The 27,892-nt window shown below is 44.0% G+C and overlaps 3 protein-coding genes and 1 long non-coding RNA gene across 7 annotated transcripts; 2 read left to right on the plus strand and 2 right to left on the minus strand.

Moving 5' to 3' along the window:
* Positions 1–818: 818 nt before the first annotated feature.
* RAB24 (RAB24, member RAS oncogene family) lies at positions 819–4,571 on the minus strand. 3 transcript variants are annotated; one of them, XM_074292246.1, is made up of 9 exons: positions 4,396–4,570; positions 3,918–4,103; positions 3,428–3,496; positions 2,953–3,031; positions 2,776–2,843; positions 2,148–2,247; positions 1,771–1,821; positions 1,403–1,465; positions 819–1,139 (listed from the first exon to the last, which is right to left on the minus strand). In XM_074292246.1, the coding sequence occupies exons 2-9, from the start codon at positions 4,032–4,034 to the stop codon at positions 1,075–1,077; spliced, it is 612 nt and encodes a 203-aa protein (XP_074148347.1). In that variant the 5' UTR covers positions 4,035–4,103; positions 4,396–4,570; the 3' UTR covers positions 819–1,074. The 3 variants fall into 3 exon arrangements, with proteins under 3 accessions (XP_074148347.1, XP_074148349.1, XP_074148348.1); XM_074292248.1 differs by lacking the exon at positions 3,428–3,496 and having other exon boundaries at positions 4,396–4,571; XM_074292247.1 differs by lacking the exon at positions 1,771–1,821.
* PRELID1 (PRELI domain containing 1) lies at positions 4,510–7,633 on the plus strand. Its single transcript, XM_074292245.1, has 5 exons — positions 4,510–4,923; positions 5,685–5,910; positions 6,375–6,488; positions 6,646–6,724; positions 7,246–7,633. Exons 1-5 carry the CDS (start codon positions 4,832–4,834, stop codon positions 7,395–7,397), a joined length of 663 nt encoding a protein of 220 aa, XP_074148346.1. The 5' UTR covers positions 4,510–4,831; the 3' UTR covers positions 7,398–7,633.
* A 145-nt stretch (positions 7,634–7,778) lies between these two features.
* Positions 7,779–25,683, minus strand: MXD3 (MAX dimerization protein 3). 2 transcript variants are annotated; one of them, XM_074292250.1, is made up of 6 exons: positions 25,578–25,683; positions 24,175–24,271; positions 23,743–23,772; positions 22,832–22,946; positions 8,694–8,871; positions 7,779–8,457 (listed from the first exon to the last, which is right to left on the minus strand). In XM_074292250.1, the coding sequence occupies exons 1-6, from the start codon at positions 25,612–25,614 to the stop codon at positions 8,342–8,344; spliced, it is 573 nt and encodes a 190-aa protein (XP_074148351.1). In that variant the 5' UTR covers positions 25,615–25,683; the 3' UTR covers positions 7,779–8,341. The 2 variants fall into 2 exon arrangements, with proteins under 2 accessions (XP_074148351.1, XP_074148350.1); XM_074292249.1 differs by lacking the exon at positions 25,578–25,683 and adding an exon at positions 24,853–25,071.
* LOC141557097 (uncharacterized) lies at positions 25,138–27,891 on the plus strand. Its single transcript, XR_012486712.1, has 2 exons — positions 25,138–25,216; positions 25,628–27,891. It is a non-coding gene; the product is annotated as an uncharacterized LOC141557097 (long non-coding RNA).
* Position 27,892: the final 1 nt, after the last annotated feature.

Genomic DNA, 27,892 nt, shown 5'->3' on the forward strand with positions numbered 1-27,892 from the left:
TCCACTTTCATCTGAACATCCTCCAAAACTGGAAGGTCTACCTCTCTTTGAGAATGGCATTTACCCTGTAATTAATGTATCTGTGATCCTTATCACTAAGCTTGAACTAAGTTTAATTCTGGTGGCATGAGTCAGGGAGAGAGGTTTATGAAGCTGCTAATAACAAGCATCTATCTTCCCTAAGGAAGAAGAGACTTTGAATGAATCAGATGTTAGACAGCTCTCTTCAACTTCAAAGAAAAACCTAGACAATCCTAAACCATAAGAATCCATCATTAAACCTAGACTAAAAACCTGTCCTGTAGAAAGAGCTTACATTAAAGTTGGTAATCTTTTGAGAACCTAAAGAGTAACTTCACTGTAAGATGTTAAATATAGACACACTTTCCCCTCCTTCCCCCAAATATACACAATCCTCAGAAAATTAAACTTTAAAAATAAAATACCACAAGGCCAAGTACTTGGTGGTAGCATTCCACTGGACTGAACCCGAAGTACTGGCCTCCTTTTCTGTTCTCGGTCACTCCGTGGTGAACAACTACATCTCCCCAAAAGCCCAACAAGGCCATCTCTTAAAATCAGCAGCTATCATATCATAGATAGGATCCCTATGAGAAGAAACTGTTGCTTCATTAAGGAGAAAACTAAAGAGAGAAACTTCACAATGGTTCATTAGGCATCAGAAAACTAGACACTCTGTTACCCAGTCAGTCCTCTTAAGGCCAGCATCAGGTGAGGAGAGGAACAACCTTGAGTAGTTTTTCCTTCCCACATAAACTCCTCCTTCTCCATGAAATAGTAAAGAAGCAGGCCAAGTATTAGTGGGGGAGTGGGACTTTATTTACAAGGCAGAAGCCACTTAAATTATGTGCAGAGGTACAAGCACTGCCCAGCAAATGGCAGAGAGCACAGAGTCAGAAATGGCCTCCTCTCACGCCTTTCAGTCTGCTGCTGCCTGTGATCCTGGGCCAGCACAGGCAGGAGGCGTGGCCACTGTGGGTAACTGACAGCCCTTCGACAGCAGAGAGCAGGTAAGAGTCCAGCCAGGGCCCCTTCCAGGTGACAAGGTGGCTTTCAGTGATGGCAGCAACTGTAGAAGAAGGTGTTACCCTTCTGGCCCAAGTCAACGCCTTTATCCTCTGCAGAGAGAGGAAAGCATATATTAACCTCTCATCAAGAGACAGAGGATCACTATTCAGATCCCAGTACTTGAGGTCAGAATCCTGGTTGGCCACTTTAGCCACTTCACATGCAACAAATAATTTCAGCTCCCTGACCCTCAAGTGCCTCTAAAATGAGAGAACTGAACCAGACTGTTTTAAGCACTGACTATTTCAACACAATCACCATAATCAAAGAACTAAGCATTAAGGGAGAGCCAGAGTTTGGAAGGACACCTCACCTGTCATCAACTGGAAGGCAGCCACACTGACATAATCTTCTGCCACCTTCTGAAACAGCTCATCTAGGTAGCAGAGATGGGGTGAGGTTAGAAGACAAGGAAAATTAGCCATTGACTAATTAGCTCCACCCACTTCACAAGCAAGCTAATACTGCCTCTTACAGCCAGATTTAGTCTTCCCTATCTGACCCACTGTTCAGATATTGTGGATCCCTGAGGAGTAGAACGACCTTTTCATTTCCTAACATTACATTTCCTTTCATGCCACTCCTGGGCCAGAGACTGCATTCCTACTTCCCCCTCTACTTCTCTTAAATACGTTTGATTTTCCCAGACTGACTGAAACCAGGCCCCTAGACAACACTTACCCACACTCTGGCCTGTCTTGCTGGATGTTTCAAAGAGCTGAGCTTTTATGTCTGTAAACACAGCTTAGTATGAGCAAGTAAGGTTGGCTTGCCCATGTCCTGTCCTTCCTGGGATGATCACCCAGAAAGAGGATAACAGGAGTAGGGCTGAAAGATTGCAGAAAAGCCAAGGAAAGGGAATTTCATGTGGTTCAACATCCCCAAGCCCCTCCTCTTCTGCATAAGTTTTGCTTCCCACCCTTTGAATCTCATGGAAGTCTTCCCTGGGATACAACCATCCCCACAGACACTAAAGAAAGTAGGAAACAAAAATGCCACTTTTAGGGACCAGTCTCATATGGCTCCCTCCCTCCTAGTGCTTAAAGAATAGTAGGTACCATCTGCATAATCTTGGACATCGTGGAAATCAACCCGGCGTAGTCTTCTATCTTCCTCGAGAAGGTCACTCTTGGTTCCACACAAGTAGATCTGACAGCTCTATAGTAGGAAGAGAAGTTAGGAGTCAATCAATGCCCAGCTCAGGAGAATGACAAAAACAATCAGACACACTATCGCTGCATTTCCTCACAAACACCTGTACTTGTAGGCATTACTACTTTCATCCACAGCCTCACAAAGAGACAAGAGATGCCCTTAGTCTCGCAGGTAATAATTTGTATGGGAATCAGCATTTGGAAGTCAGGTCTTGTAATTCCAATTGTGTTTTTCATGATCCAATGGTATAGTGGTTAGACTGGTGGGCAAATCCTGTCATGGATGTTTTATAGTTGTATAACCCCATGCAAACCAACCAGTTTCCTCTTAGGTAGAATGGGAAAAATAACTTACAGGTCTGTTGTGAAACATAAATAACAGAAAACACCTTATAAAACCCTTAAATCATTCTAATATTGCCAGCTACTATTTTTCCCTCAATATTACATACTGCCTCTCAAGGCAGACAAGGTTCTGACTTCTCCCTGTTAGTGACTTCCTAGAGTCCTCGGGGATCAGAGGCACACTTACCTCCTCTAAACTCTGAAGCTCCTTTACCCAGAATTTGGCTCTTTCAAAACTGCTGCTGTCGGTAAGATCTGGGAATAAATGATTGCAGAGGGGATGAGGAAAGATGGCTGTCCAAAAACGGATGCCGGTGAAAGCCTGAAGCCCTTGGGCCTAACCTGGGGGTGGAGATAATCTTACCATAGCAGACAATGGCTGCCTTGGCACCACGGTAATAGATTCTACTCATAGCCTCATATCGCTCCGAGCCAGCTGTGTCCTGCAGAGAATGAGGTGAAAATGTTCCACCCTAGTCCCTGGTTTAGAAATCACCTGGACTATAACCCTTCCACCCATAATTCCCAGGGATCAGAGGGCCCAATCTGAGGAACATTACTACAAATGTACTCTAATCCTGATATTTCTCAAATGGAGAAATGTTAGCATAGGAGGTGATGGGGATACTGAGCTTTACCCAGTTTAAACGGGGATAGAATAGTTTCAGTACAGCATGTTGACTCTACTCTGCAAAACAGTCCAACACGCTCACACCCTGGTGGTTCTCTACAACTCAGAGCCTTTTGGCCGGAGTCTCCTCTGAAAGTATCTCAGGAAGTATCCCCTGAAAGACCCTTCATCCAAGGGGACAAGTAGAAGATGTGTCCCTGTCACTCACCCAAATCCCCAGTGTCACTGTCCTGTCTCCCACAGACATCACCTTGGCCACAAATGCTGCCCCAATGGTCTGTATGTGGGGGGAAGGAGACGGTCATGCCCCATTTCCCAACTGTTCCCTTCCACAACAACCACTCGAGTCGATAGCACCCACTGCAGTCTACACAAGCCTTCTTCCACTTCCCTTTCCCTTGACTCCAAACAACACCAACCAGACGCCGGTCAACCGTCATGTTACCTGTTTTCTAAGAAAAGCTCAGGCCCGCAGAGAGCAAGTGCACAGCAAATTGCCATAGGGGATCAGGGGCAAAGCAAGGCTCCAGGGGGACCAGGTGCTTCCCCCCAGTTCACAACAAGCCTTTACTGTCTCCTCCTGGCCTTACAGACGGGGGCCCCGGGCGGCCCTCCGCGGTGCCCTTGCCACTGCCCCGCCTCCGCGCCCGGGCTGGCCTCAGGTCTGGGCCCCCCGCCCCGCTCGCACCCCTACTCACATTCTGATAGGGCCCCACCAAAAAGCGGTCGTGCACGTATCTCTCCACCAGGCTCGTCTTGCCCACGTACTCCTTGCCCAGCATCACGACCTTCACGTCCACGCGCTGCCCGCTCATGCTTCCGGGGCCCAGGATGGGCAAGTCCTCGGCGGAGCGGGGCCGGCCGGGGGCTACAAGACGCTTCACCTGCGCCGGACACGGGCCCTCCTGAGCGCGTCGGCCCCGGCCCCTCGGCTCCCGCAGCCAGCCCCGTCAGTCCCTCGAGACACCTCCCGGGGACCTCGCTCGGCTTGTCTCCCTGCACTTAGAGAGCCTGGGCCCGGGGATTCCGGATCAAGAACCCTGACCGCGACCACTTCCCCTCCCCCCAACACACACGCCCGCCCACGCTCGGAGATTCCGAATCGGAACGCCGGTCCTGGGTGCTGCACCTTCCGCTCCCCCCGCGAGAGGCAGAGAATGGTCTGCGTCCTCTTACCGGAGTCGCATGCTCTCGCTCCTCCTGCCGGGGCTCGTCAGTGCCCGGTGCCCGCAGGCCCCAGCACTAGAGAAGAGGACCCCTTAGGGAGCCGGTGTTGCTGGCGGGGGGTAAGGGGGGAGGATGGGGGGAAAAATAGGGGGAGAGAGTAAAGTTTAAAAAAAAAAAAAAAAACACAACGTCACGTGACGTGGGCACAGGAAATGTACTAGGCGGAAGGGGCGGGGCCTGAGAGGGTCGGGCTGCGGCCGGAAGTGCCGAGCGGCCGGACACCCCCTCATGGCGGCGGCGGCGACGGCGGCATTGGAGGCGGCGGCTACAGTGGCTTTGGAACGGTGACGGAGAGCGCAAGCCCGGCGACCCTTCTTTCCCTACCCCTGCCCCCAGATGCTGTGCCCCCCCTGACGCTGCCCCGACCCCGACCCCCGCCGGGACGATGGTGAAGTATTTCCTGGGGCAGAGCGTGCTCCGGAGCTCCTGGGACCAAGTGTTTGCTGCCTTCTGGCAGCGTTATCCCAACCCCTACAGGTGAGGGCCGAAGAACCCGCCCCCGCCCCGCAGGCCTCTCGAGCTCCTCCTGCTGAGGGCCGGAGACTGCCCGATACTCCCCACCTTCAGCCCTCTTAGAAGAGCCGTAGACTCGGAGGGCCCCTCCCCCCAAGCCACCTTCCTGGACAGCCAGAGCAGCCAGTGCCTGAAGCGGAGGAGAGGAGGGCCTACATCTTTCTGCCCCATCGCCCTACCCCCGTAGGGGACTGGCACTGCCGGGGAAGAGAACTTCCCAGCCCCCGGGCACGCTGGAATCCATCCCGGGAGCCGGAGCCAGAGCCGGTGGGGGAGGGGCCGCCGCTTCCTCCCCCCGGCTCCTCGAGGCTGTCACTGGGCGGCTGTCACCGGGCTTGGCCCGGGGCCCCGGGGCCCCTGGGTTGGAGTCCTGTGTGGGAACACCTTGGAGGTGAAGGGAAGGCCCCAGCTTTAGTTTCCGCTTTTTCTGCTCCTTTCTTCTCCCAGACAGGATTCACTTGAGAAGCAGAGTTGACTTCCTTTTTTTTTCTTAATATATCCTGAATTTAAATAACAAAGGAGGGGATTGGATGGATGCCCAAAGGGACAACTTGGGGAACTTATAATTAACTTCCTTTTTTATTTTAATATTCAGAACCGAGTATCACATAAAGTCCACGTTGTCATTCACTTACGCTGTAGAAACAAGGGAAGGAGGTGAAACAGCCCCTTTCGGGGAGCGGCCTAAGCTTCCCCGCTGACTTGTGTGCTGTGTCCCCCTACAGCAAGCATGTGCTGACGGAGGACATTGTGCACCGGGAGGTGACTCCTGACCAGAAGCTGCTGTCCAGGCGGCTTCTCACCAAGACCAACAGGATGCCCCGCTGGGCGGAGCGCTTCTTTCCTGCCAATGTGGCTCACTCGGTGTACATCCTCGAGGACTCTATCGTGGACCCGCAGAACCAGACCATGACCACCTTCACCTGGAACATCAACCACGCTCGGCTGATGGTTCGTGCTTCTTGGGCACTTGCTAACTTAGCGGAGGAGGCACAGAAAGAGGGGAAGCAGCGTGGTTCAGAAAGCAGAGTGAAGAGTAGTTGTAATCCTTGACCTGCCCTTACTTGCTGTGTGACATTTGGTAAATCACTGTTCTCTCTCTAGGCCATACTTTCCCATCTGTAAACTGGGAATGTTAGATTTGATAACTTCTAGAAGTCCTCTGCCTCCCTAGACTAAGTACAGGCAAGTCACTGAAGCGCTCTGTGTGAGGATCTGAGGAGAGGGTGATTGTGAAGCACTGAGCGGGTGCTTGCCACATTGTCAGCGCCATATAAATATCCCCTGTTATTACAGAGTGAGGATAAAGGCTCGTTTTTTGGGAGGGGGGAGATGTCTGGCCCTAGGTCTGGTAGGAGCTTGCTTTTCTTTCTTGAGGTCTAGATTACTGAAGACTTGTGGTTATTTTATTTTAGGTGGTGGAGGAAAGATGTGTTTACTGTGTGAACCCTGAAAACAGTGGCTGGACTGAAATCCGACGGGAGGCCTGGGTCTCCTCCAGTTTGTTTGGGGTCTCCAGAGCTGTACAGGTAACATGGTAATTTGGAAGTGCTGAAGGTGATAGTGGGGGCGTGTCTTTGATTCTTCCACTGTTCTGAGCACTCTGAAGTGGTCTGGGCCATGGGTAGTGACTTAGGAGGGGCTAAGAGCCAACTCTTCGTATTTTATCCCATCTTGTCTTTTCAGGAATTTGGCTTAGCTAGATTCAAAAGTAATGTGACCAAGACCATCAAAGGCTTTGAATACATCCTGGCCAAACTGCAAGGTAAGAACAGAGCATATAAGTGCTGCCACTGAGTATTGAGACTCCAAGAAACAAAGTTTGGAACATGCCTTATTCCTCTTCTCCCTCCCCTCTCCCCTGCCCCGCCCACCTGCCAGGGAGCTGAATTTGGAGTTCCTTGATTTAGGTGATTTAATGTTCCTCAGCCTCACTTTTCTCATCAGTAAAATAACAGATTTGGGAAAAGATCGCTTGAGATTCATTCTAGCGCTCAAGCTGTATTATGCCCTCCCCTTCTGACACGAGCCAGCCTCTTGTGTGTCAGTTGCATAATAGCTTGAATCAGATGGAAAATCCAAACATAGTTCAGTTGCAGTGTGATAGAAGGAGCACTGGGCTTGGAGTCCGAAATCATGGGTTCAAATTCTTGATCTTGCTCTTGCTAGGCTCTGTGACCTTGAACAAAGCCCTGATTTTCTCTGAACCTCTATCTGTCGTGAATCTTCTAGATCAGATCTTCAATGTATTTTCTATCTGATATTCTGAGATTCTCTTTTTTATAGGTGAAGCTCCTTCTAAAACACTTGTTGAAACAGCTAAGGAAGCAACTGAAAAGGCAAAGGAAACTGCTCTGGCAGCTACTGAGAAGGCCAAGGACCTAGCCAGCAAGGCAGCCACCAAGAAGCAGCAGCAGCAGCAGCAACACTATGTTTAAAGGAATCGTCCTACTGCTTTCCCTGCAATCAAAAAGGCCCTGCTGCCTTCCCAGATCGCCAGTCCCTAAAGCTGAGAGCCTCTTGGCAAGACCTGGCATTGGTCATAGGACCCAGAGCTCCAGCCCCTGAGCAGACCATCAGTATAATGCAAGCCCATAGACAATCCTGCTCTTGTTCCACTATTCGCCCTGTGTCCGAGTTGTAATTTATCATTAAAAATCAATTTTCAATCCTGTCCTTGGCCTCTGAAGGTTTCTGAGTCTTAAGGGTATTAATCCTGCCAGGTTTATAATGAAGTTTCCCAGCCATCAGTCTTCAACTATGCTAGTGACAGGTTTACCCCTTCTTTGTAGTCATGAGGAAATAAGATTGTCTGCAGGCAAAATTAAGAAATTTTTAATTGAAAATACTGTATGGTGTCTGTGGAGCCAGAGCCAGAGTGAATATAGCTCCTTCCCACTTTACTGATACTGGTCCCTTGGGTGCCAGGCACCAAACCAGCTTAGGACAATATTTGCATCCCAGCCCTGAAAGGAACAAAAATCAATGCTGTAAATATATATATATATATATATATGTACAAAAAGAAAACAGGTCTAGGCAGGGTTCAACAGACTGCCTCCATGTCAGCTCCTTGTTACAGGCCTCTGGTTGCCTCCCATAACCCCTGACAGGGAACAGTGGCATTGCCTGCTGAATTCCATACAGGGCTATGGCTCACTCCTGTTTCCCCCCACAAAAACGGAGTAAGCTTCAGGCTATGTCCACAGAAGGGGTAGAACTGAGGCTAGTTAAAAAAATGGCTCCAGGAGCCAGCACTAGCCTCTGTCCAAAGATTTTCTGCTTCACAGGAATGCCCAGTATGAGGATACAAGCTGGAGCCCACTTTAGTCAACCATGGCCAGGTCTGTGGCAGCTTCTCTGGCAGGCTGGGTAGCAGGGGTCATAGCCAAGCAGTACCACTATGAGAGTAGCTGTGCTCCTGGCCTGTGCTGAAGCCCCGGAGCAGCTCAGCACCACCCCCGAACACTAAGCTTTCCACGTCCACCTCCAGCTCCTCTGTGGAGAGAACAAAGAAAAATTAGGTTCAAGGTCACACCAAGAAAGAAGAGGGTGGGATGATTTAGCCATGGGCTGAGATGGAAGGGCACCATAGACCCATTTGCCCCAGCAGAAGCTATGGCAGTGGCCCAGGCTTTTTGGGGTCCACTGTTCCCCACTTAGAAAGCTAGGAGATCATCAAGGTGCATATTGACACCCTAATTCCAACCAAGATGATGGGGAATGTCACTAACCTTGGTCAGTATCAGAGCGCTCTGAAGAGAGACCAGAGGAGTCCAGGCTATCTACCCGAAGACGCTCCCGCTCCCCAGCCGATCCCCGGAGCTGTTCCAGACGCTGGCGCAAGCTCCGCTGTTCACTGCGGAGCCTATCCTTGAGCCTTCGTGCCCGCTGCTCCTGTTCTTCCAACTTCTGCAATCACAAGAAGCCATGAATCAGCTCCCAGTGCTGGCCAGTAGCTCTTCTAGCCCTAACCCCTTCCAGATCTTGGTTTGCCCATGTCATGTCCCAGCCTGGGGCTAAGCCCCACACCCTGGGATTCTGAGAACTGCTTCTTTCAGACTTGAAGAGTTCTGATCTGCATTCAGGTGGAAGGAGAGGTGATAAGGAAGGGAAGCGGGGAACTGCCTTGCCAATATCCACTCCAAGTTGGCTTCTTGAGTACTGCATGAGCTGATGAAGCTTTTACGTTTCAGGCTACCTGAAGTAAAAAGGCCTTTGAAGTGAAATAACAACTCTGCGAGGGCAAGTTGGGAGGGAGCAAGGAAGAGCTGGGCCTGAACCCAATCCTGGGAGATAATAGCCCTACCACTATAGCCCCGTGCCCCTGACAAACCTTCCTGGTAAGTCTTAGAGAGCTGATTGAAAATAGCATGGGGAGCTTCTGATTCTGTTCATGTTCACCACACTCCAAGGATAGCTAAGAGGAGGCCTGTGGGTGTAGCTCTATAGTTCCATGTGTTTCTGAGAGTGAAGGACAAACAGAAAGACAGTAAATGTTTAAATCACGTTTTTCTAGCTTGTCATCCCCGAGGCTTTCCTGTTCTGATTTCTCCCATATAATGATGTGCATTCAATTTTGTGGCAGGAAAGGAGGTTAAGGTATACATGGGCTAAGGCTACAGGAAATCAGTGGTAGCAGAAAAGAATAGGAGGGATTAGATGGGGCAGAGTATTGGAAAGATGAGAGCATCTGGCAGGAGCCCCTCCGCCCCCGTCCCTCCCCCCCCCCATGTGAAACTGGGCAAAGTATTGTCCTTTACATTTCTGGACCTCATTTTCTCCATCTATAAAATAAAAATGTTTCATGGGATCCCTGACAACTATCTGAGCCAATTTTGTTGGCTCACCAGGTCACTGTTTTTGAGTGATTACTTTAGGTTTGGAGAACTCAGGCGAATACACTTTAGTTAAAGGAATAGCCATAGCTTTAAAGTAACAGCTATTACAGGGCAAATGTTGCCATGAGCTGGTAGCCTTCTCCCAACACTTACATCACTTTTAATACTCATTGATTTCCCAGAATTTTCTGAGGCTAAAGCGCTCCCTAGAAAGGTCTAGATTAGGTTGTCTTTCCAGATACTAAAGCCCACTGGGGCCCAGTTCCTCCATCAAACTCCCTCATTAGACCAAACTGCATTGCCCCTCTCTCTCCTTGGAGATCCTGTAGCTATTATTTCTTCATTCGTTATTGATTTTGCTTCACTGCTTCCTCCAAAAAGTTTGAAAGCTTCTTGAGGGTAGGGACCTCATCTTGTTCCTGTGTTGTATTCCCCATGGGGCTGAGCACATAGATAGACCTCAATGAAGGCAGATAACTTAAGGGTTTGTGCTATCTTGGAACCAGACAGTAGGAACCCCCAAGGAGCCAAGAAAAATGAGGTGAGAGTCCAGAGTACAGTACAGTTTGGTTCTAATCCCTTGAGAGCAATGTTTTGTACATGTGACAGTAGATGCTTAATAATTAGCCACTAGAAAATAAATAAATAAATGTCTACTGAACTAAGATTCACCAACCAATCAATAAGTCTTATATCTGAATCATGATTTGAACTTAGGCTAGTGGCAATGTAGAGGAGACAGCAGGGCATCAATGAATAGCTCTGACTTCAAGTCGCTCACAGTGTAACTGAGAAAAAAAAATACAGGAGAAAAGGAGTCTATGAGACAAAAAGGGACATAAATATTTATTTTATGGAAAACAGTATCCAGTTGTATGTTTCAGGCTAATGGTTAGCTGTTGTCCTTCATTCTTGAGGAGGACCAAAATGACATCATTATGTTAGAGTCAAGTTAGGTGTCCGATTGTGGCTGATCAGACCAATACAAGCCCAGAAGCTCTGCCACAGGTCGGACACAAATAGTCTATATAACATTTGGAATGGCTTCTCTAATTTTGTACATCTCAAATATTTTTTGAGTTCAAGTGAATATTATAGTTTAGAAGAAAGTGATGAATAAGGTAGATTGGGAGGACAAGAAAAGTTTTCCTGGAAGGAGTAGAACTTTATTCCTTGAAGGAGTTTTTTGGAAGATGAATAGGATTTGGCTAGGCAGAGAGAAAATTTCAGACAAAGGAATCAGCACATTGAGTTCTTAGCATGTACTGTAGAAACCTGCCTAGCTGAATCAAAGGCCAAGTGTAAGGGATGAGATTAAGGAAGTAGTTTGAAGCCAGTTTGGAGGACTTTATAAAACCAGATTGAGAGATTTGCACTTGATAAACATAGGAAGCAATTCAAGATTTCTAAATAGGGATCAAATGTGGGCTTATTCTGTAAAACCTAGCATCCCATGGCATGAGCTTTCTTTGGGTAGCTAATTAGGTAGATAGACCTCTTCATATAAATCTATCCCACTTAAAGGGTTAACCAATAACTAAATAAATGAGCTAATAAGGTAGGACTTGGATTTCAATGAAGGAATCTTGCCTAGAAGGAATAATCTAGCCCAAACATCATTTTGAAGGAAAAAATGAGGTGCAGATGAGGGAAGTCCCTTACTCAAGTTCACACCGAGAAAACACCATGTCTCCTGGCTCATCACTATCAAATGTACTATTAGAAACTGCTGGCTTTGTAAATGTAACCCTGCTTTGGTGCTTATGTATTTTTTAAGATTTTAAGATGTTATTGTAAGAAAGTGTGGAATAATGGAGAGAACAGAGGACTGAAGTGGAGCAAAGATGGCAGAGTAAGAGCTAAGATCCCAGCTGAGTTCACTCAATATAACCCTCCAAACAACTTTAAAATAATGCCTCAACATGGACCCAAACTTAACACCATATAACAAGATAAGATCAAAATGAGTCCATGATTTAGGCATAAAAAATGAGATCACAAATAAATTAGAGAAACATAGGATAGTTTAATCTCTCAGACTTGTGGAGGAGGAAGGAATTTGTGACGAAAGAAGAACTAGAGGTCATTATTGATCACAAAATAGAAATTTTTGATGACATCAAATTAAAAAGCCTTTGTACAAACAAAACTAATGCAAACAAAATTAGTAGGGAAGCAACAAACTGGGAAAACATTTTTACAGTTAAAGGTTCTGATAAAGGCCTATTTCCAAAATATATAGAGAATTGACTCTAATTTATAAGAAATCAAGTCATTCTCCAATTGATAAATGGCCAAAGGATATGAACAGACAATTCTCAGAGGAAGAAATTGAAACTATATCCACTCACATGAAAGAATGTTCCAAATCACTACTGATTAGAGAAATGCAAATTAAGACAACTCTGAGATACCACTACATACCTGTCAGATTGGCTAAGATGACAGCAACAAATAATGATGAATGTGGGAGGGGATGTGGGAAAACTGGGACACTACTACATTGTTGGTGGAGTTGTGAAAGAATCCAACTATTCTGGAGAGCAATCTGGAATTATGCCCCAAAAGTTATCAAACTGGGCATACCCTTTGATCCAGCAGTGCTACTACTGGGCTTATATCCCAAGGAAATACTAAAGAAGGGAAAGGGACCTGTGTGTGCCAAAATGTTTGTGGCAACCCTTTTTGTAGTGGCTAGAAACTGGAAAATGAATGGATGTCCATCAATTGGAGAATGGTTGGGTAAATTGTGGTATATGAAGGTTATGGAATATTATTGTTCTGTAAGAGATGACCAGCAGGAGGAATACAGAGAGGCTTGGAGAGACTTACATGAACTGATGCGGAGTGAAATGAGCAGAACCAGGAGATCATTATACACTTTAATAACGATACTGTATGAGGATGTATTCTGATGGAAGTGGATATCTAATCTAAGATCTAATTTAGTTCCAATTGATCAATGATGGACAGAATCAGCCGCACCCAGAAAAGGAACACTGGGAAATGAGTGTAAACTGTTTGTACTTTTGATTTTTTTTCCCCAGGTTATTTTTACCTTCTAAATCCAATTCTCCCTGTGCAATAAGAGAACTGATTGGTTCTGCACACATATATTGTATCTAAGATATACTATAACATATTTAACATGTATAAGACTGCTTACCATCTAGGGGAGAGGGTGGAGGGAGGGAGGGAAGGAAAAAGTCAGAACATAAGTGAGTGCAAGCAATAATGTACAAAATTATCCAAGCATATGTTCTGTCAATAAAAAGTCAATAATAATAAAAAAAAAAATGCCTCAAATGACATTTTGGAGCAGCAGAGCCAACAAAAGGTCAAAGGGAGACATGTGCAGTCTAAGCCGACTCAGGAGGTCTGTAGAAGAGGTTTGTAATACTAGGATGGGTGCAGGTCCTAGGCCTTGAAGCAGCAGCAGTTTAAGGAACTCTCAATCCAGAAACAAAAACTGATAAGAAACAGATTACAGGGGATTCTTTGCTGGCACTGGGTGCAACTAGCACTGATTGGGAACTCTATTGCTCATTGGTAATCCTGGGTCAAAGTTCCAGTGTGGAGAGGAGTACTTGTGATCAGTCACAAGGAAGCAAGAAACCTGGTTACAGTTCCAGGGCCAAGAGGAATTCTAGTGCTTATAGCTGCAGGAGAGTAGGGGCCCTTCCTGGGTGAAGATCAGAGAGCAGATCAGGAGAGCAGTGACCACACCTCTTCCAGGTCCCATGGAAACACTGAAAATTTGCAGACTCCCCAGAAATAGCTCTGAAAACAGCACCATGAAAAAGCCTGAAACTGCTTCCCCAGTCCTTGGTGAACAGAACCCAACACTAATATAAATCCAAAGTAAAGAAATAGACTGGAAAAAAATGAGTAAAAAGCAACAACATTGAGCTTAAAAACTAACTTGCTATAATGGCAAGGAAAACCATGACATAAACTCAGAAGAAAACAACAATGTGACAAAAGCTATAAGTAAAGGCTCAAAGAAAAATGCTGATTGGGCCCAAGGCCAACAAAAATCCCTGGGAAACTTAAAGAGATAAGAATAGTGAAGGAAAAATTGGGGAAAGAAACTAGATGCAAAACAATTATTAAAGGAGAAATAATAGCTTATTATGCTAAAGAAAATAGCACCTTACAAACAGAATTAACCTAATGGTAAGAAGCACAGCAATTCACTAAAGTAAATAATTCCTTAAGAATTAGAATTGGAAGGACAGCTAGTTGGTGTAGTGAATAGAGCACCATCCCTAAAGTCAGGAGGACCTGAGTTCAAATTTGGCCTCAGACATGTAATACTTCCTGGCTGTGTGACCCTGGGCAAGTCACTTAGCCCCAATTGCTTCAGCCAAAAAAAGAAGAAGAATTAGAATTGGGCAAGTGGAACCTAATGACTCCATGAGACTTTAAGAAAAAGTAAAACAAAGTAAAAAAAAAGAAATAATAGAAGAAACTGTGAAATACTTTATCAGAAAAATAACTGAATTGCAAATGATATGAACAATTTCCAAATGAAGAAATTAAATGATTTCTAGTTATGTGAAAAAAAATGCACTAAATCACTATTAATTAGACAATTGCAAATTAAGACAGCTTTGATTTGCTCTCAGATTGGCTAAGATGACCAGAAAAAATAATGATAAATGTTGGAGGGAATGTGGGGAAACTGAGACACTAATGCACTGTTGGTGGAGTTGTGAAATGATCTAACCATTCTGGAGAGCAATTTGGAACTATGCCCCAAAGGACTATAAAATTGAGTATATCCTTTGATCCAACAGTCTGACTGCTGGATCTGTATCCCAAAGAAATCAAAAGAGGGAAAAGGACCCACATGTGCAAAAATGTTTGTAAGAATTTTTTTTAATAGTGGCAGGGAACTGGAAATTGAGTGGATGCCCATCAGTTGGGGAATGATTGAGTAAGTTAAGTATATGAATATAAGGGAATATTATTGTTCTATAAGAAATAATGAGCCAGGCTGATTTCAGAAAAGCCTGGAAAAATTTACATGAACTGATGCTGAATGAAGTGAGCCAAACCAAGAACACATTGTATACAGCAACAACAAGATTATGTGATGCTCAATTGTGATGGACTTGGCTCTTTTCAACAATGTGGTGATTCAAGACAGTTCCCACAGACTTGCAATGGAAAATGCCATCTGGATATAGATAGATGTAGAGAGAACTAAGGATACTGAATGTGGATAGAAGCATAGTATTTTCACCTTTATTTGTTTGTTTGTTTTATTTCTCATATGGGTTTTTCCCTTTTAGTCTGATGTTTCTTGCACAATATGACAAATGTGGAAATATATTTAAAAGGATTGTACATATTTAATATATATCAGATTGCTTGCTGTTTGGGGGAAGTGAGGGAGAAAGAGAAAAATTTGGAACACAAAAATAAATGTTGAAAATTATGTATATTTGGAAAAATAAAATACTATTGAGGAGGGAAAAAAACTTAACTGACCTAGAAAATACATCAAGGATAGGTAATTTAAGAATTATTGGATTATGTGAAAGCCATGATAAGAAAAAGATCCTACACACAATATTTCAAGAAATTATAAAGGAAAACTATCTTAACAAACAATCTTGGATCCACAGGGTAAAATACAAATTGAAAGCATGCACTGATCACCTGCTGAGAAAAATCCCCAAATGAAAACTCCCAGGAACATGACAGCCAAATTTCAGAGCTCCCAGGTCTAGATGAAAATATTGCAAGCAAGCAGAAAGAAATAATTCAAATATTGTAGAGTCATAGCATGTATAATACAAAATTTAGCAGCTTGTAAGGTAAAGGAATAGAGGGATTGAAATATAATATTTCAGAAAGCAAAGAAGCTATTACCACGAAGAATAACTTACCCAAAAAACTGAATATAATTCTCCAGGAAAAAAAAAAAAAGTAAATTTAATAAAACAGAGGACTTTCAAGCATTCCTGATGAAAAACATTCCTGAGTAGAGAATTTGACATTTCAACAGAAGACTCAAGAGAATTATAAAAGAGTAAACATGAAAGAGTAATCATAAAGTACTCAATAAAGTTAAACTGTATTTCTATATGGAAAGATGATACAAGTAACTCTTAAGAATTTTATCATTATTAAGGCAGGAGGATACAGAGACAGAGGGCATGAATGTGAGTTGATTGTGTTAGAATGATATAAAAAAATTAAGGATGGATAGACTGGTAAGGAAAATTTAAAAATGGAGAAAATTATCTTACTTAAAAAGATGTGCAAGGAAAAGCTTTTATAGTGGAGGTGAAAATGGACAGGGATAAGGGGCAATGCGAACCTAATTCTCATCAGAATTGGTTCAAAAAGGGAAGGAGGTATAGACATATGTGTGTATATATAATATACAAACATATTCAGTTGGATATAAAAACTTATCTTACCCAAGAGGGAACTAGAATAAAGAGATAAGTGGGTAGGGGCTAATAAAAATGATGACAGATTACTGGAAACATTGGTCAGAAACAAAAGACACTTTTGAGGAAGTACAGGATAAAAAGAGAGAAAGACAAACAGAAGAAAACAGAATAGAAGGAAATATAATTAGTAATCATCACTGGATATGTGAATGAGAGAGCTAATCCATAAAATAAAAGTGGATAGCAGAATGGTTTAGAAACTAGAATCCAATAATATTACATATAAGAGATACATTTGAAACAGAAAGATACACAGTTAAAATAAAAGGCTTGAATAGAATCCATTATGCTTCAGCTGAAATTAAAATGTCAGGAATAGCAACCACGATCTAAGACAAAGCAAAAATAGACCTAATTAAAAGAGATAATCAGGGAAACTACATTTTGCTAAAAAGTGCCATAAACAGGGACAGCTAGGTGACTCCCTGAAGTCAGGAGGACCTGAGTTCAAATGTGACCTCAGACACTTAACAAGTGCTAATTGTGTGATCCTGGGTAAGTCACTTAACCCAATTGCCTCAGCAAAAAAAAAAAAGAAAAGAAAAGAAAAGAAAAAAGTGCCATAAACAATGAAATAATATAAAAAAAAATTTACAACAAATTTCTCTGATAAAGGCCTCATTTCTCAAATATGTAGGGAACAAAATCAAATTTATAAAAATAAGCTATTTCCCAATTGATTAAATAGCCAGAGGATATGACCAGTTTTCAGAAGAAGAAACCAAAGCTATCTAAAGTCATACAAAAAAAAATTCTCTAAATTGCTATTGATTAGAGAAATATAGATTAAAACAACTCTGAAGTACCACCTTACACCTATTAGAAATGACAAATGCTAAGAAAGATGAAGGAAAACTGATACATTAATTAATTGTTGGTGAAGTGAACTAGTCCAACCATTCTGGAGAACAATTTGGAAGTACGCAAAGGGCTATAAAAAGTATGAAATCCTTTTATCCTTTAATACCAGTACTAAGTCTATATCCCAAAGAGATCAAAGAAAAAGGAAAAGGACCTATAGATACAAAAAAATGTTTACAGCAGCAATTTTTTGTGGTGGCAAAGAATTAGAAATTGAGAAGTTGTTACATATTGGGTTGTTCTTATAGTACTGTTACTGTATACCATTGCATGCATATTATAGTTATTATGCTTAAAGCACTATTGTGCTGTAAGAGATGATGAAGCAGTTTCAGAAAAACATGGGAAGATCTATATGAACTGATGTAAAGTGAAATGAAAAGAATAGAAAGATCATTGTGTACAGTAACAGCAATGCTGCAATGATTATTATCTAAGAATGACTTGGCTGCTATGATCAGTATATATAAAAAATGCTAGCTATCTCCAGAGAGAAAACAGATGAACTCTGAGTTCAAATTGAAATATAATTTTCTCACTTTATTTAGTTTTTACTTTGTTTTGCAATAAGATTAATATGAAAGTATGTTTTGCACAATTTCACATGTATAATTGATATCATTTGTTTGTCTTCTTAGTGGGTTAGGAATGCATGGGAGAAAAAAGAGAATGTGGAACTCAAGTTTTAAAAACAGGGGCAACCTAGATGGCACAGTGAATATCCACTTGTAGCACCAACCTTGAAGTCAGAAAGACCTAAGTTCAAATGTAACCTCAGATACTTAACAAGTGCTAACTTCGTGACCCTGGATAATCACTTAAACCCAAGTGCCTAGTAAAAACAATAACAGCAATAACAAAGGCAAAATTTTAAAAGGAAAAATGCTTAAAAATAAATAATATTTTTTAAATATGTAAAGAGAAAATTATTGTGAGAAAATATAGAGTATTGGAAAAAACACAGGACTGAAGTAAGACAGATGTCAAGATGGAATGGTTCCTATTTAAGACTGGGAATGGTGAAAGAGAAAGAAAGGACAAATAGAAAGTCGGTCACTTTCTATGTCTAGTATTCACAATAACCTACCACCCCCACCCCAATCTTGCCAAGTTGTTTCTTTCTTACTTTTCAATGTATGAGCCCTTCAGGACAAGCTAATCTAGTGTTGTGTCTCACACAGGATTGTAGGATCATTGATTTAGGGGCAGAAGGGAGCTTAAAAGTCATCTAGTCCAAACTCTTTCAGAAAAGGAAACCTAGGCCCAGAAAAGCTAAGAGATTCTGCAAAACCACATGGGTAAGAGAAGCAGCAGAAGCCAGATGCAAACTCAGGTTCTTCAACCCGAAATATTGATTTCTTTCCACTGGTGCCAATGCTGCCCTCAGACTTCCTGAAAGAGAAAGATGGGAATTCAATAGAAAGGCTAAGAAAATAGCATTTCCTTGGCATAGGGAGCAACATAAGTAAAGACATGAAGGCCTGTAAGTGTGGCTTCTGTGTAGGGAATTCCAAGCCTGATTGGGTAAATCAGGCTAGAGAGTAAAGATTATAGAAGTGGTGTGGAATTGGCAAAGTCCTTAAATGCCAGCAGGCAAAAGAAAATTCCTGTTGCAGGATTTGATAAATTCATCAGTAATGTGAGAAACTATTTGAAAGACAGAATAAATCCAAAAACATCTAAATAGATTTAGAAGGGTTTTGCAGTAATCCAAGCCGGATTGCTAAAGAGTAGCAATGAACACACTGAGGAAGGGGTGAGTAGCATTTCAGAGGTGATTTCAGCAGAACTTGGAAACTAATTAGATTTTTGAGGTGAGAGAGGAGGAAGAACTAAAGAAAACACCAAGATTTCTAACATGGGACCCAGGGTAAATAGTACACTGACAGAAACAGTGAAGTCAGAAGGAGAAACAGGTTTTTTATTGATAGGTTTGTTTTCAGGAAAGGTCAGCAGTTCAGTTTCAGATAATGTTGAGGTTGACACATATGAAATATCCAGGAAATCTGAAACTTAAGAGGAAAAAAAAAGAGATTGGAGCTACAAACAAGAAATTTGGGAGCCATCTGCAGAAAGGTAAGATTTCCAAGGGAGTATAGAAAAATCAAGGCTAATACTTTGGAGAATACCCATCATCAGGGGACAGGAAAAGAGTCATAAGATTTAAAATGGGATGAAACTTTCATAATCACCAACCCTTTCTCGTTACAAATGAGGAACCAGTACCAGAAAAGTTGCTTAAGTAATCTCTTAAGTAACCAAGGTCTCATAGGTGAGAAGGGGCAACAGCACAATGGAAATTGGAATTAAGATAGAAATCTCCTCACACTGGGCTTATATCCCAAAGAGATCTTAAAGGAGAGAAAGGGACCACAAAAATGTTTGTAGCAGCCCTTTTCATAATGGCAAGAAACTGAAACCTGAGTGGATGCCCATCAATTGGAGAATGGCTGAACAAGTTGTGGTATATGAATGTTGTGGAATATTATTGTTGTGTAAGAAATGATCAGGCCTGGAGAGACATGAACTGATGCTGAGCAGAAATGAGCAGAATCAGATCATTGTATATAGCAAAAACATTTCAACATATTTAACATGTATTGGACTACCTGCCAGCTAGAAGAGGGGGTGGGGGAAAGGAGAGAATAATTTGGAACAGAAGATTATGCAAGAGTCAATGCTGTAAAAATTACTCATGCATATGCTTTGTAAATAAAAAGCTTTTAACAAATTTTTTTTAAAAAAACAATATTATATAATAATCAATTCTGATGGACATGACTCTTTCCAATAATAAGATGACTAAGGCCATTTTGGATGATCTTGTGATAAAGAGCCATCTATACCCAGAGAAAGGACTGTAGGAACTGAATGTAGATCACAACATAGCATTTTCACTTTTTTTGTTGCTGTTCATTTTCATTTTGTTTTCTTATTCATTTTTTCCTTTTTGATCTGATCTTTCTTGGGCAGCAAAATAATTATATAAATATGTTTACACATATTGGATTTAACATATATTTTAACATGTATAACATATATTGGATTGCTTGCCATCTAGGGAAAGGATGAGGGAAAGGAGGGGAAAATATAGAACACAAGGCTATGCAAGGATCAATGTTGAAAAATTATCCGTGAATATGGTTTGAAAATAAAATGCTTTAACTTAAAAAAAAAGAAAAGAAAAAGATTTAATAATAATTTTTAAAAATGGTTGTAAGCCAAGTGTCATTAGCCATCATTATTATAGTGGCAAGTCTGAGGTTTTCCTTACACCAGATCCAATTTCTTTCACAGCAAGAAACAAATAGAGGCAGGGAACTATCAGTCAGGGAGAACAAGGAGAAAATTCAATCCCTAAAGGCAAGGTAGGAAAAATTAGCCATAAAAACAGGGCAGTCATCACCTCAAATGCTACAGAAGGGGCAAAATGGGTAAAGACTGACACAATGCTACTAACCTGGTTGGTTAGGAGAACATTGGTGATTGAAGAGAAGAGGATCAATGGGGACTGGGAAGGATGACATATTTGAACAGGTTGAAAAGTGAATCAGGCATAAATGAAGTTTTTGAGAGGATTCGGCAGTAAAGGGAATGGAGAGAGAGGATGGTGGTAGAAGAGAGAGGGAACACAATTTTAGGATTGGGAAGACCCAAACATGTTTTAGAATGATAGAAAGGACCTAGAGGAGAAGAGATAATTATCTCCTATTTCACAAACATACTCGATTAAACTCCTGGAAAAGGCAAAAGATGATAGAAATAAAGGGAAATTAATACAGCTCCCCTGGAATTAATTAAATAAGTATTTATGAAGCACTACATGAGGTGGAAGTATAGCTAACATGCTGCATTTGGAGCATGCTTATGACACTTATTAGTTCTATGACCATAATCAAGAGTATTGACCTCTCTGAGTCTCATTTCCTTTTCTGTAAAATGAAGAGCTGAGGCAGAATGGAGTCTGAGTTTCCTTCCACCTCTAAATCTTTGATCCCTTGTCCCAGGCACTGGCAAATAGTTTTTATCTCGTTTGTAGGCTGAGAATAATTTATTTGCTATTCTCTAGATTCCTACCCCAATGCCTGAAATAGAATGCTCCCTATCCTCCCCTTCCTGCTCTACCTCATGACTTGGTGATATACTCCCTTTTATCTGCTTTATGGACTACTTAGCTTTTTTGCCTTGCCCCAACCAGAAGGCCTTCCCTCTTCTCTACCAGTTCAAGTCTTTCCTATCATAGAATCTCAGAGTTTACTTATTACATCCCCTAAATGTATTCTCTAAGTCACTTCTACACTACTCCCTGCAAGTATTTATGCACAATCCCCTTGAAAACTTCCAGTGTCAAAGAACCTTGTTAGAGCTGTTGGACAGCTCTAATTGTAGGGAGTTTTCCCCCTGTAAACTACTTCTCTGCAACTTCTGCCCAATGGGGCCAGAGTTCAAGGACAGTCTAATCCCTTCTCCATGCCTTCTCATTGGCTGTTTAAAGATAGTGAGCAAATCACCACCACCTTCTTAAGTTTTCTTTAGTCTATATATCCCCAATTCCTTCAATCGATAGTCCTATGATGGGGTTTCAAGTTCACTTTCATTCTTGGTCTATATGTGTGCAGTTGTTTTGTAGTCATGTCTGACACTTCATGATCCCATTTGGGGTTTTCTTGGCTAAGATACTGGAGTGTCTTGCCATTTCCTTCTCCAGCTCATTCTATAGATGAGGAAATTGAGGCAAAGTTAAGTGACAAGGTCACACAGCTAGTAAGTATTTGAGGCCAGATAAACTGGGGCTTTGCACTTAATTCCCTTCACCACCTAACTGCCCTTCAATTCCTTATCCATCTTCCCCTAATTGAATTTTTGCTTCTTAGTACTCCTCCTAAAAGTACTCCCCAACTGGAAACAATACTTCAAGTATAGTCAGACTGTTCTAGTGGAACCTCTACCTCATTAAGAGGTATGTTGAATGGCTAAGCAGCTTTAAGATAGTGGTTTGGGTTTTTTTAGCTGTCCCATGATATTCCTAATTATATTGAGTCCACTAACACCTCAAATTTGTTTGTTTTTTGTTTCTGTCTAAATAAATCTTACTTACCATCTACTCATTCAGGATAATTTTGGCACCCGTGAAGGACTTTACATTCATCCCTACTAAAATCCTATCAGTAAATTAATCTAAAAATCATATTAGAAAATTTTCTGCTTCACTCTCCCTGGTCAATACCATGGCCTTCATTTGTCCCAAGTTCATTGGCACTATGTAGACATTGGTTCTCTGTATAGAAGCTGCTCTGGGGCACTACCCTGTTTCTTCCTGTTCTTCTATATGACATAGGGTTGGACCCCTAGGGAATCTTTAGTGCATTCTTTGACCACCAGAAAGGAAGAATATGATAAAGGAAGGAAAGGTTCTGAAATCAGGAGAGGAGTTACAATAATTCACCCCAGCAATGACATTTCTTGACCAAGGTTCTCCTATATTTGGACCTCCATATCCTCCTCTGCATCATAGTCCCTCTTTCAATTTACATGGCAAATGTAAAAGCAGAACTCCAACTCTCCAATAGTTAGGAGCCTCAGTCTCTGCAAGACATTCCATTCAGATCAGCCCAGTAGCAAGAGGGTTCCCCCTGTCCCTGATTGTCCTCCCATTGGAAACAGGACAGAGTCCAGTCAGGCCCTGCCTTCCCATCTCACCTGAATATGCAGCCGAGCCCGGCGAAGCAGGCTCAGAGTGGTGTATCGGGCACAGTCTGTGCTCAGGGGCATCTGTTGTTTCAACTGCTCCAAACATCGCCTCAATTGGGCCCTCCTGTGGGAGGGAAGAAAGTGAGCAGGCTCTTCAAGGAAGGGATTCAAGGGGTGGGAGTTTCTCCTATGATAGAAGGATATAGGAAACAGCAGCAAATTGCCAGGCTCCAGTTGGGTCCAGCAGGAATGCCAGAACCACTTTCTATTCAGCAGCCTCCCAGTCTGAGGACTGCCTCCTCTGATTCAAGATTTCCACCATCCTAGATGATGAGGAGGATGAGGATGAGGATGGTGATGATAAAGTAAAGGGATATAATAGGACCAAGTTGCCTCACCTAACTCCCTAATGTGCTACAATCTCAAGTAGAAAGATTAGGTAAGAGCCAACCCCATCATTTTATAGAGAATAACATCCCTTTTATACAGCCCTTTCCAAAGCACTTTCTTCGAAATCAAATTAGATGATTCAGGTAAACAGTTGTCCCTAGTTAAAAGATGAAGAATCCAATGTTCAGAGACAGTTGCCTAAGTTTATGCAGGTAGGAATGTCAAGGACTAGATTTCAATAGTGCTAATATAAGGCCCTTGCCTCTTAATCATGGGAAGGGGGAGTACCAGCTTTCATCTGGAAAAAGAAGAGACTGGTCCAGATCCCCTTTCGGGTTTCACTTTCAGCCCTAAATCTATAATCCTAAAATGTCTTCTTACTCCACAGGTGGTCCTACCCACTCCCAAATCCCAGCCCAAATCTCCTGGCCTCTAAGACCCCAGAGAAATTTTGGGAAAAAAGGGGGGGAAAGCACTTTTGGGAGGGGAGCAAACAAGGCAAAACAAAGAGTCATGCCCTCCAGAATCACCTGTGCTTCTCCAGTTCGCTGTGCACGGATCTGAAAGGCAAGTGAGGGGGGCGAAGGTGAGGCCAAGTGAGCAGCTACTTAGGACCCTGCTTCTTCCCTCCCTCTCCCCCCCCCCATAAAAAGGGATTATCCAAGAGATCAAAAAGAGATATCTTTAGAGATTTTCCAAATCCTCATTTTACAAACGAGGAAATTGAGGCCCTAAGAGGTTAAATGACTTGCCTTTATTCACAGAATTTTTTTCTTTCCCCAGCCCTTAAAGATTTCAGCACCCCAGGCACAACCCACCCCCAAGTCGGGACCAGTCTGAAACTAGGTCACCTGTGGGCGCCCTCTAGAGTCAGAACAGGTCACCCACTCCACAGCTGAATAGACTGAGGCCGGTATGGGCCAATTCCACCTCCTGCCTCCCCTCCAAAACCCGACCTTCACCTTAAACTGTCCCTAGGGGCCTTGGGTCTCCTCCTTCCGCGATTTACAGGGCCCAAGTTGTGAGAAGGACACAAGGAAGCATAGCCGTGCTCTGCCTCTGAGGGAGAAATTGTATTCAGAGACAGTTAGAGCTAGAAGACACCTCAAGATAACCTTATTTTACAAATGGAGAAACAAAAGAGTTTAAATGATTTGCCCTAAATCACAAAACAGATTGTTGGATATCTCTAAGTTGCCCGCGAGTCCCAGCCTCCTGAGTGGGGGGCGCGCCGCGGACTGTGGAGAAAAGGAGGGGAAGGCTTTTGGCGCCAGGTCCTCTTTCCCTCCTTCCCAAGCTGAGCGGGGGGTCAAGCTGCGGGATCGCGAGGGAAATCAAGCCCTGCCAAAGAGTCGGAGAAGAAACTAGTGGAGCACACTGGGATGGATTGAAAGGGGAATGAGCCAAAAGATGCTGTCCCTGCCCCAGTTCTGACCCCGCTGGATCCTGGCGGGCTGGCCAGTTGATGAAGTTAAAAGATGAACAGAGATTAAGTTTACCTTGCAAAGGAGGCTTCCTACTGGGGAGCTGCTTCCCACCCCGGGGTTCGTCAGTCCGTAGCCCCCCGGGACGGATTCGAGGGGAGCAGAATACACAGGGAGGCCCAGGAGGGGGGGTAACCTAGGGACCAAGTTTCTTACCGCGCTCCCTCCGATCCAGGTACTCAGCTGCTTGCAGTAAAACCTGGATGCTACTGGCACCCTGCTCCATCGCTACCACAGCTGCCTGCAGGCGGGGAGTCGAACCTAGGGCCTGGGGTGCGGATCTACGGCTGCGGTGGCGGCAGCACTTTTGTTACAAAGTAACTGACACGGCGCAACAAACACAGACAGCAGGACTCCGCCCCCTTCGAACGTCCAGCGCTCCTCGCCCCGCCTCCTTTGGAACTCGCCCGGGAGCCGGGGCTGGTCCTGGCGGCAGCTCTTCTACTACCCGCAGCGGGGAGACCCTCGGGCAGAGTCCAAGCTAATGGCGCTTCGGATTAAGGTCCCGGGATCCCTCCAGGTGAAGCGTCTAGTCACCCCCGCCTAGCTCATGGCTGCTTCTCGAACTTAAAAGATTTAAAACTGGAAGGGGGACCTTAGAGACCAACTACCTGTTCGCAATTTACAGTGAGAAATCTGAAGCTTGGGGCAGGGAGTGGACAGGCAAGTGTGTGTGAGAAAGACAAGGACTGGAGCGGGGAGGTGGGGGAGGAAGACGGAAAGGGAAGTGATTAGACCAAGATCCCACAGGGGAAAGGAAGAGAACTCGTGTCCAGACCCGGAGGCAGTAAGTGTAACACTGGGCTAAGTTTTAACCAGTGCAGTCGCACCAGCCTTAGGCAGAGCTCCTCCGAAAATGAGCTCAGCCCCGTTCTCATTACCCCAGTCGATCCCAAGGCTCCTAAGTAGGAGATGCATATCTTCGCCACAGGTAGAAGATCCCAAGAAGAGAAAGAAGGTCCAACCTGACTGCGGTGTGGAGGTGAGCTCTGGATGGTGGGCCGGGGAGAGCTGGACTGGAGTTACAGCCGAACCCTGCACCTTTGTGGAACGCACAATGCCTTTAAACGCCGGTTTAGTCGTGGGGACCCTTCCAGTTCTGATTTTGACTTATGGGAAGGGGTGTGCGGCCTTCTTCAGACAAGACTACACAGACTCATAGGCCGTCCCGGACAGACCAGAGCTCTCTGTCCTAATCTAGAAAACGCGCTTTCTTGCCGAGAGCGGACTGGTCCTGAGGCACAGCCCCCACGGCCCACAGCTTCTCTTCATACCTCGGGCTTTACACCTGCCAGGGACTTGCCCACCCCGTGGAAGCTGGAACGCTCCCGGTGGGAACCTTTCGGGGAGTACGTATCATCCGAGAAACTCAGCGGCCACAGATGAGGTCTGGGAATCCCGGCTGGACTCTGCCCTTGGCGCCCCGGCCACTGACAGCCTACTCTTCCAGCTGTCAGGATACAGACAAGCAGGACTCTACACGTGGGCACTGCCAGAGCTTGGCCCGCACTTTTCAGCCGTCTCATTGGCGCAGAGGGACTTGCGTCATGCTGTCGTCACCGTATGGGCGGGGCCCTCGAGATGCCCTTCTCCCATTAGCTAGCTCGGAGCTTCTCCGTCCCTCCTCCTCAGCAAACAAATTCGGGCGGGAAAGAGCAGGTTTCAAATTTGAAAAGGGGGCGGGGCAATAAGTCTGGATACGCCGCTCCGAGGCCGCACTGCGCAGGTGTCAGATGCTCCCTTCCACCCGCTCTACCCTAAGCTCGCGCCTGCACTGGCAGGATCTGCGTGCGGAGCTGAGCTGCCAGCCAAGCTTACCCCGGCGGTGCCCGAAAGAACGTACCCGGCCCAGGAAAGCCCGCGTCCACCGTCCGGAGTGCCAAGGCCAAAGCTAACCCTGGGCTCTAAAAACTTATTCGGGGATAGCTAAGTGGTGCAGTGCAGAGTCCCAGGAGGAGCCGAGTTCAAATGCGACCCTGGCTGTGTGACTCTGGGCAAGTCACTTAACCTCTATTGCCGAGGGAAAAAAACAAAACCAACTCAATGGGCAGAGGGCGTGCTATGAGAAAGAAGGAAGCATGGACAGATAAAAAAAAATAGAAGGCAATTTGAGGGAAGGTTTTAGCATCTGGGGGAGGGGCGGGATCAGGAAAGACCTTGTGATTGAGATAATATTTGAGCTGTGGAAAAAACTAGGTGGTTGGGGGGCGGGGCGCTAGGTGATGCAAGGTGATGCAGTGGATAGAGCACCAGGAGCTGTGTTCAAATGTGACCTCAGACACTTCACACTTCCTCGCTGAGTGATCCTGGGCAAGTCACTTAACCCCAGCTGCCTCAGAAAAAAAGAAAGAAAGAAATGAGGGATTCTGAGTCAAAGGTGGAAAATAAAATATGCTGGCAAGCAACAGTGAAAAAATCAGTTTGACTCCTTCCCAGAACCAATGAAGGGGAGTAATGTGTTTTATTCTTACAAAGGTTGTGAAAGGCTCTAAATCCTAAGAGTTTGTATTTGGTCATTGAAGTCATTGGGAGTCATTGAAGTTTCTTGTACTAGGGAATAACACGGTCAGACGTTTATGTTTTGGGAAAATCACAATTCTGAGAAGAAATTGGATTGAAGATGGGCTTGAGACATGGAAACATTAAGAATCCAGGGCGATAAATAGTTCAGGAAGGAGGTGACAAACTAGGATGGATCTGTGTTAGTTAAGTGGAGGAGAAAGGGATTCAGAGATGCTGTGGAGGAAAAAAACAACATTTGGAAGCTAACTGAATAGATGTGAGTGAGAAGTCAAGCATGACACTCAAGTTGTAAACCAGCATGACAGGAAGGAAGGAGATGCTACTGCCTAGACCTGGTTACTGTGTCATGGTTTGCTTAGCTGTTTTTGTTGTGAAAGAAGGCCTCAAGGGTGGAGGAATGAGATATCTAGAAATGACTAACACAAACAACAAAAGGAAAATTAAAACACTTAAAAAAAAATCAAGGATCAGAAAATGCTTGTTCACGCATCAGGGGAATAGCTGAGCAAACTGTGGCTTGTGAAGTGAATGGAATGTGATTGCATCACCACAAATGACAAATGTGACTAAACCAGAGAAACCTGGGGGGAAATTTGCATGAACTGAAGCAGAGATCCAAGCAGAACTAGAAAAATAATATACACTGAGACTATAATAAAAGAATCAAGTAGAG

This window comes from Sminthopsis crassicaudata, chromosome 2 (genome assembly GCF_048593235.1).
Source record: "Sminthopsis crassicaudata isolate SCR6 chromosome 2, ASM4859323v1, whole genome shotgun sequence".
In the NCBI taxonomy this organism is placed as follows: Eukaryota; Metazoa; Chordata; class Mammalia; order Dasyuromorphia; family Dasyuridae; genus Sminthopsis; species Sminthopsis crassicaudata.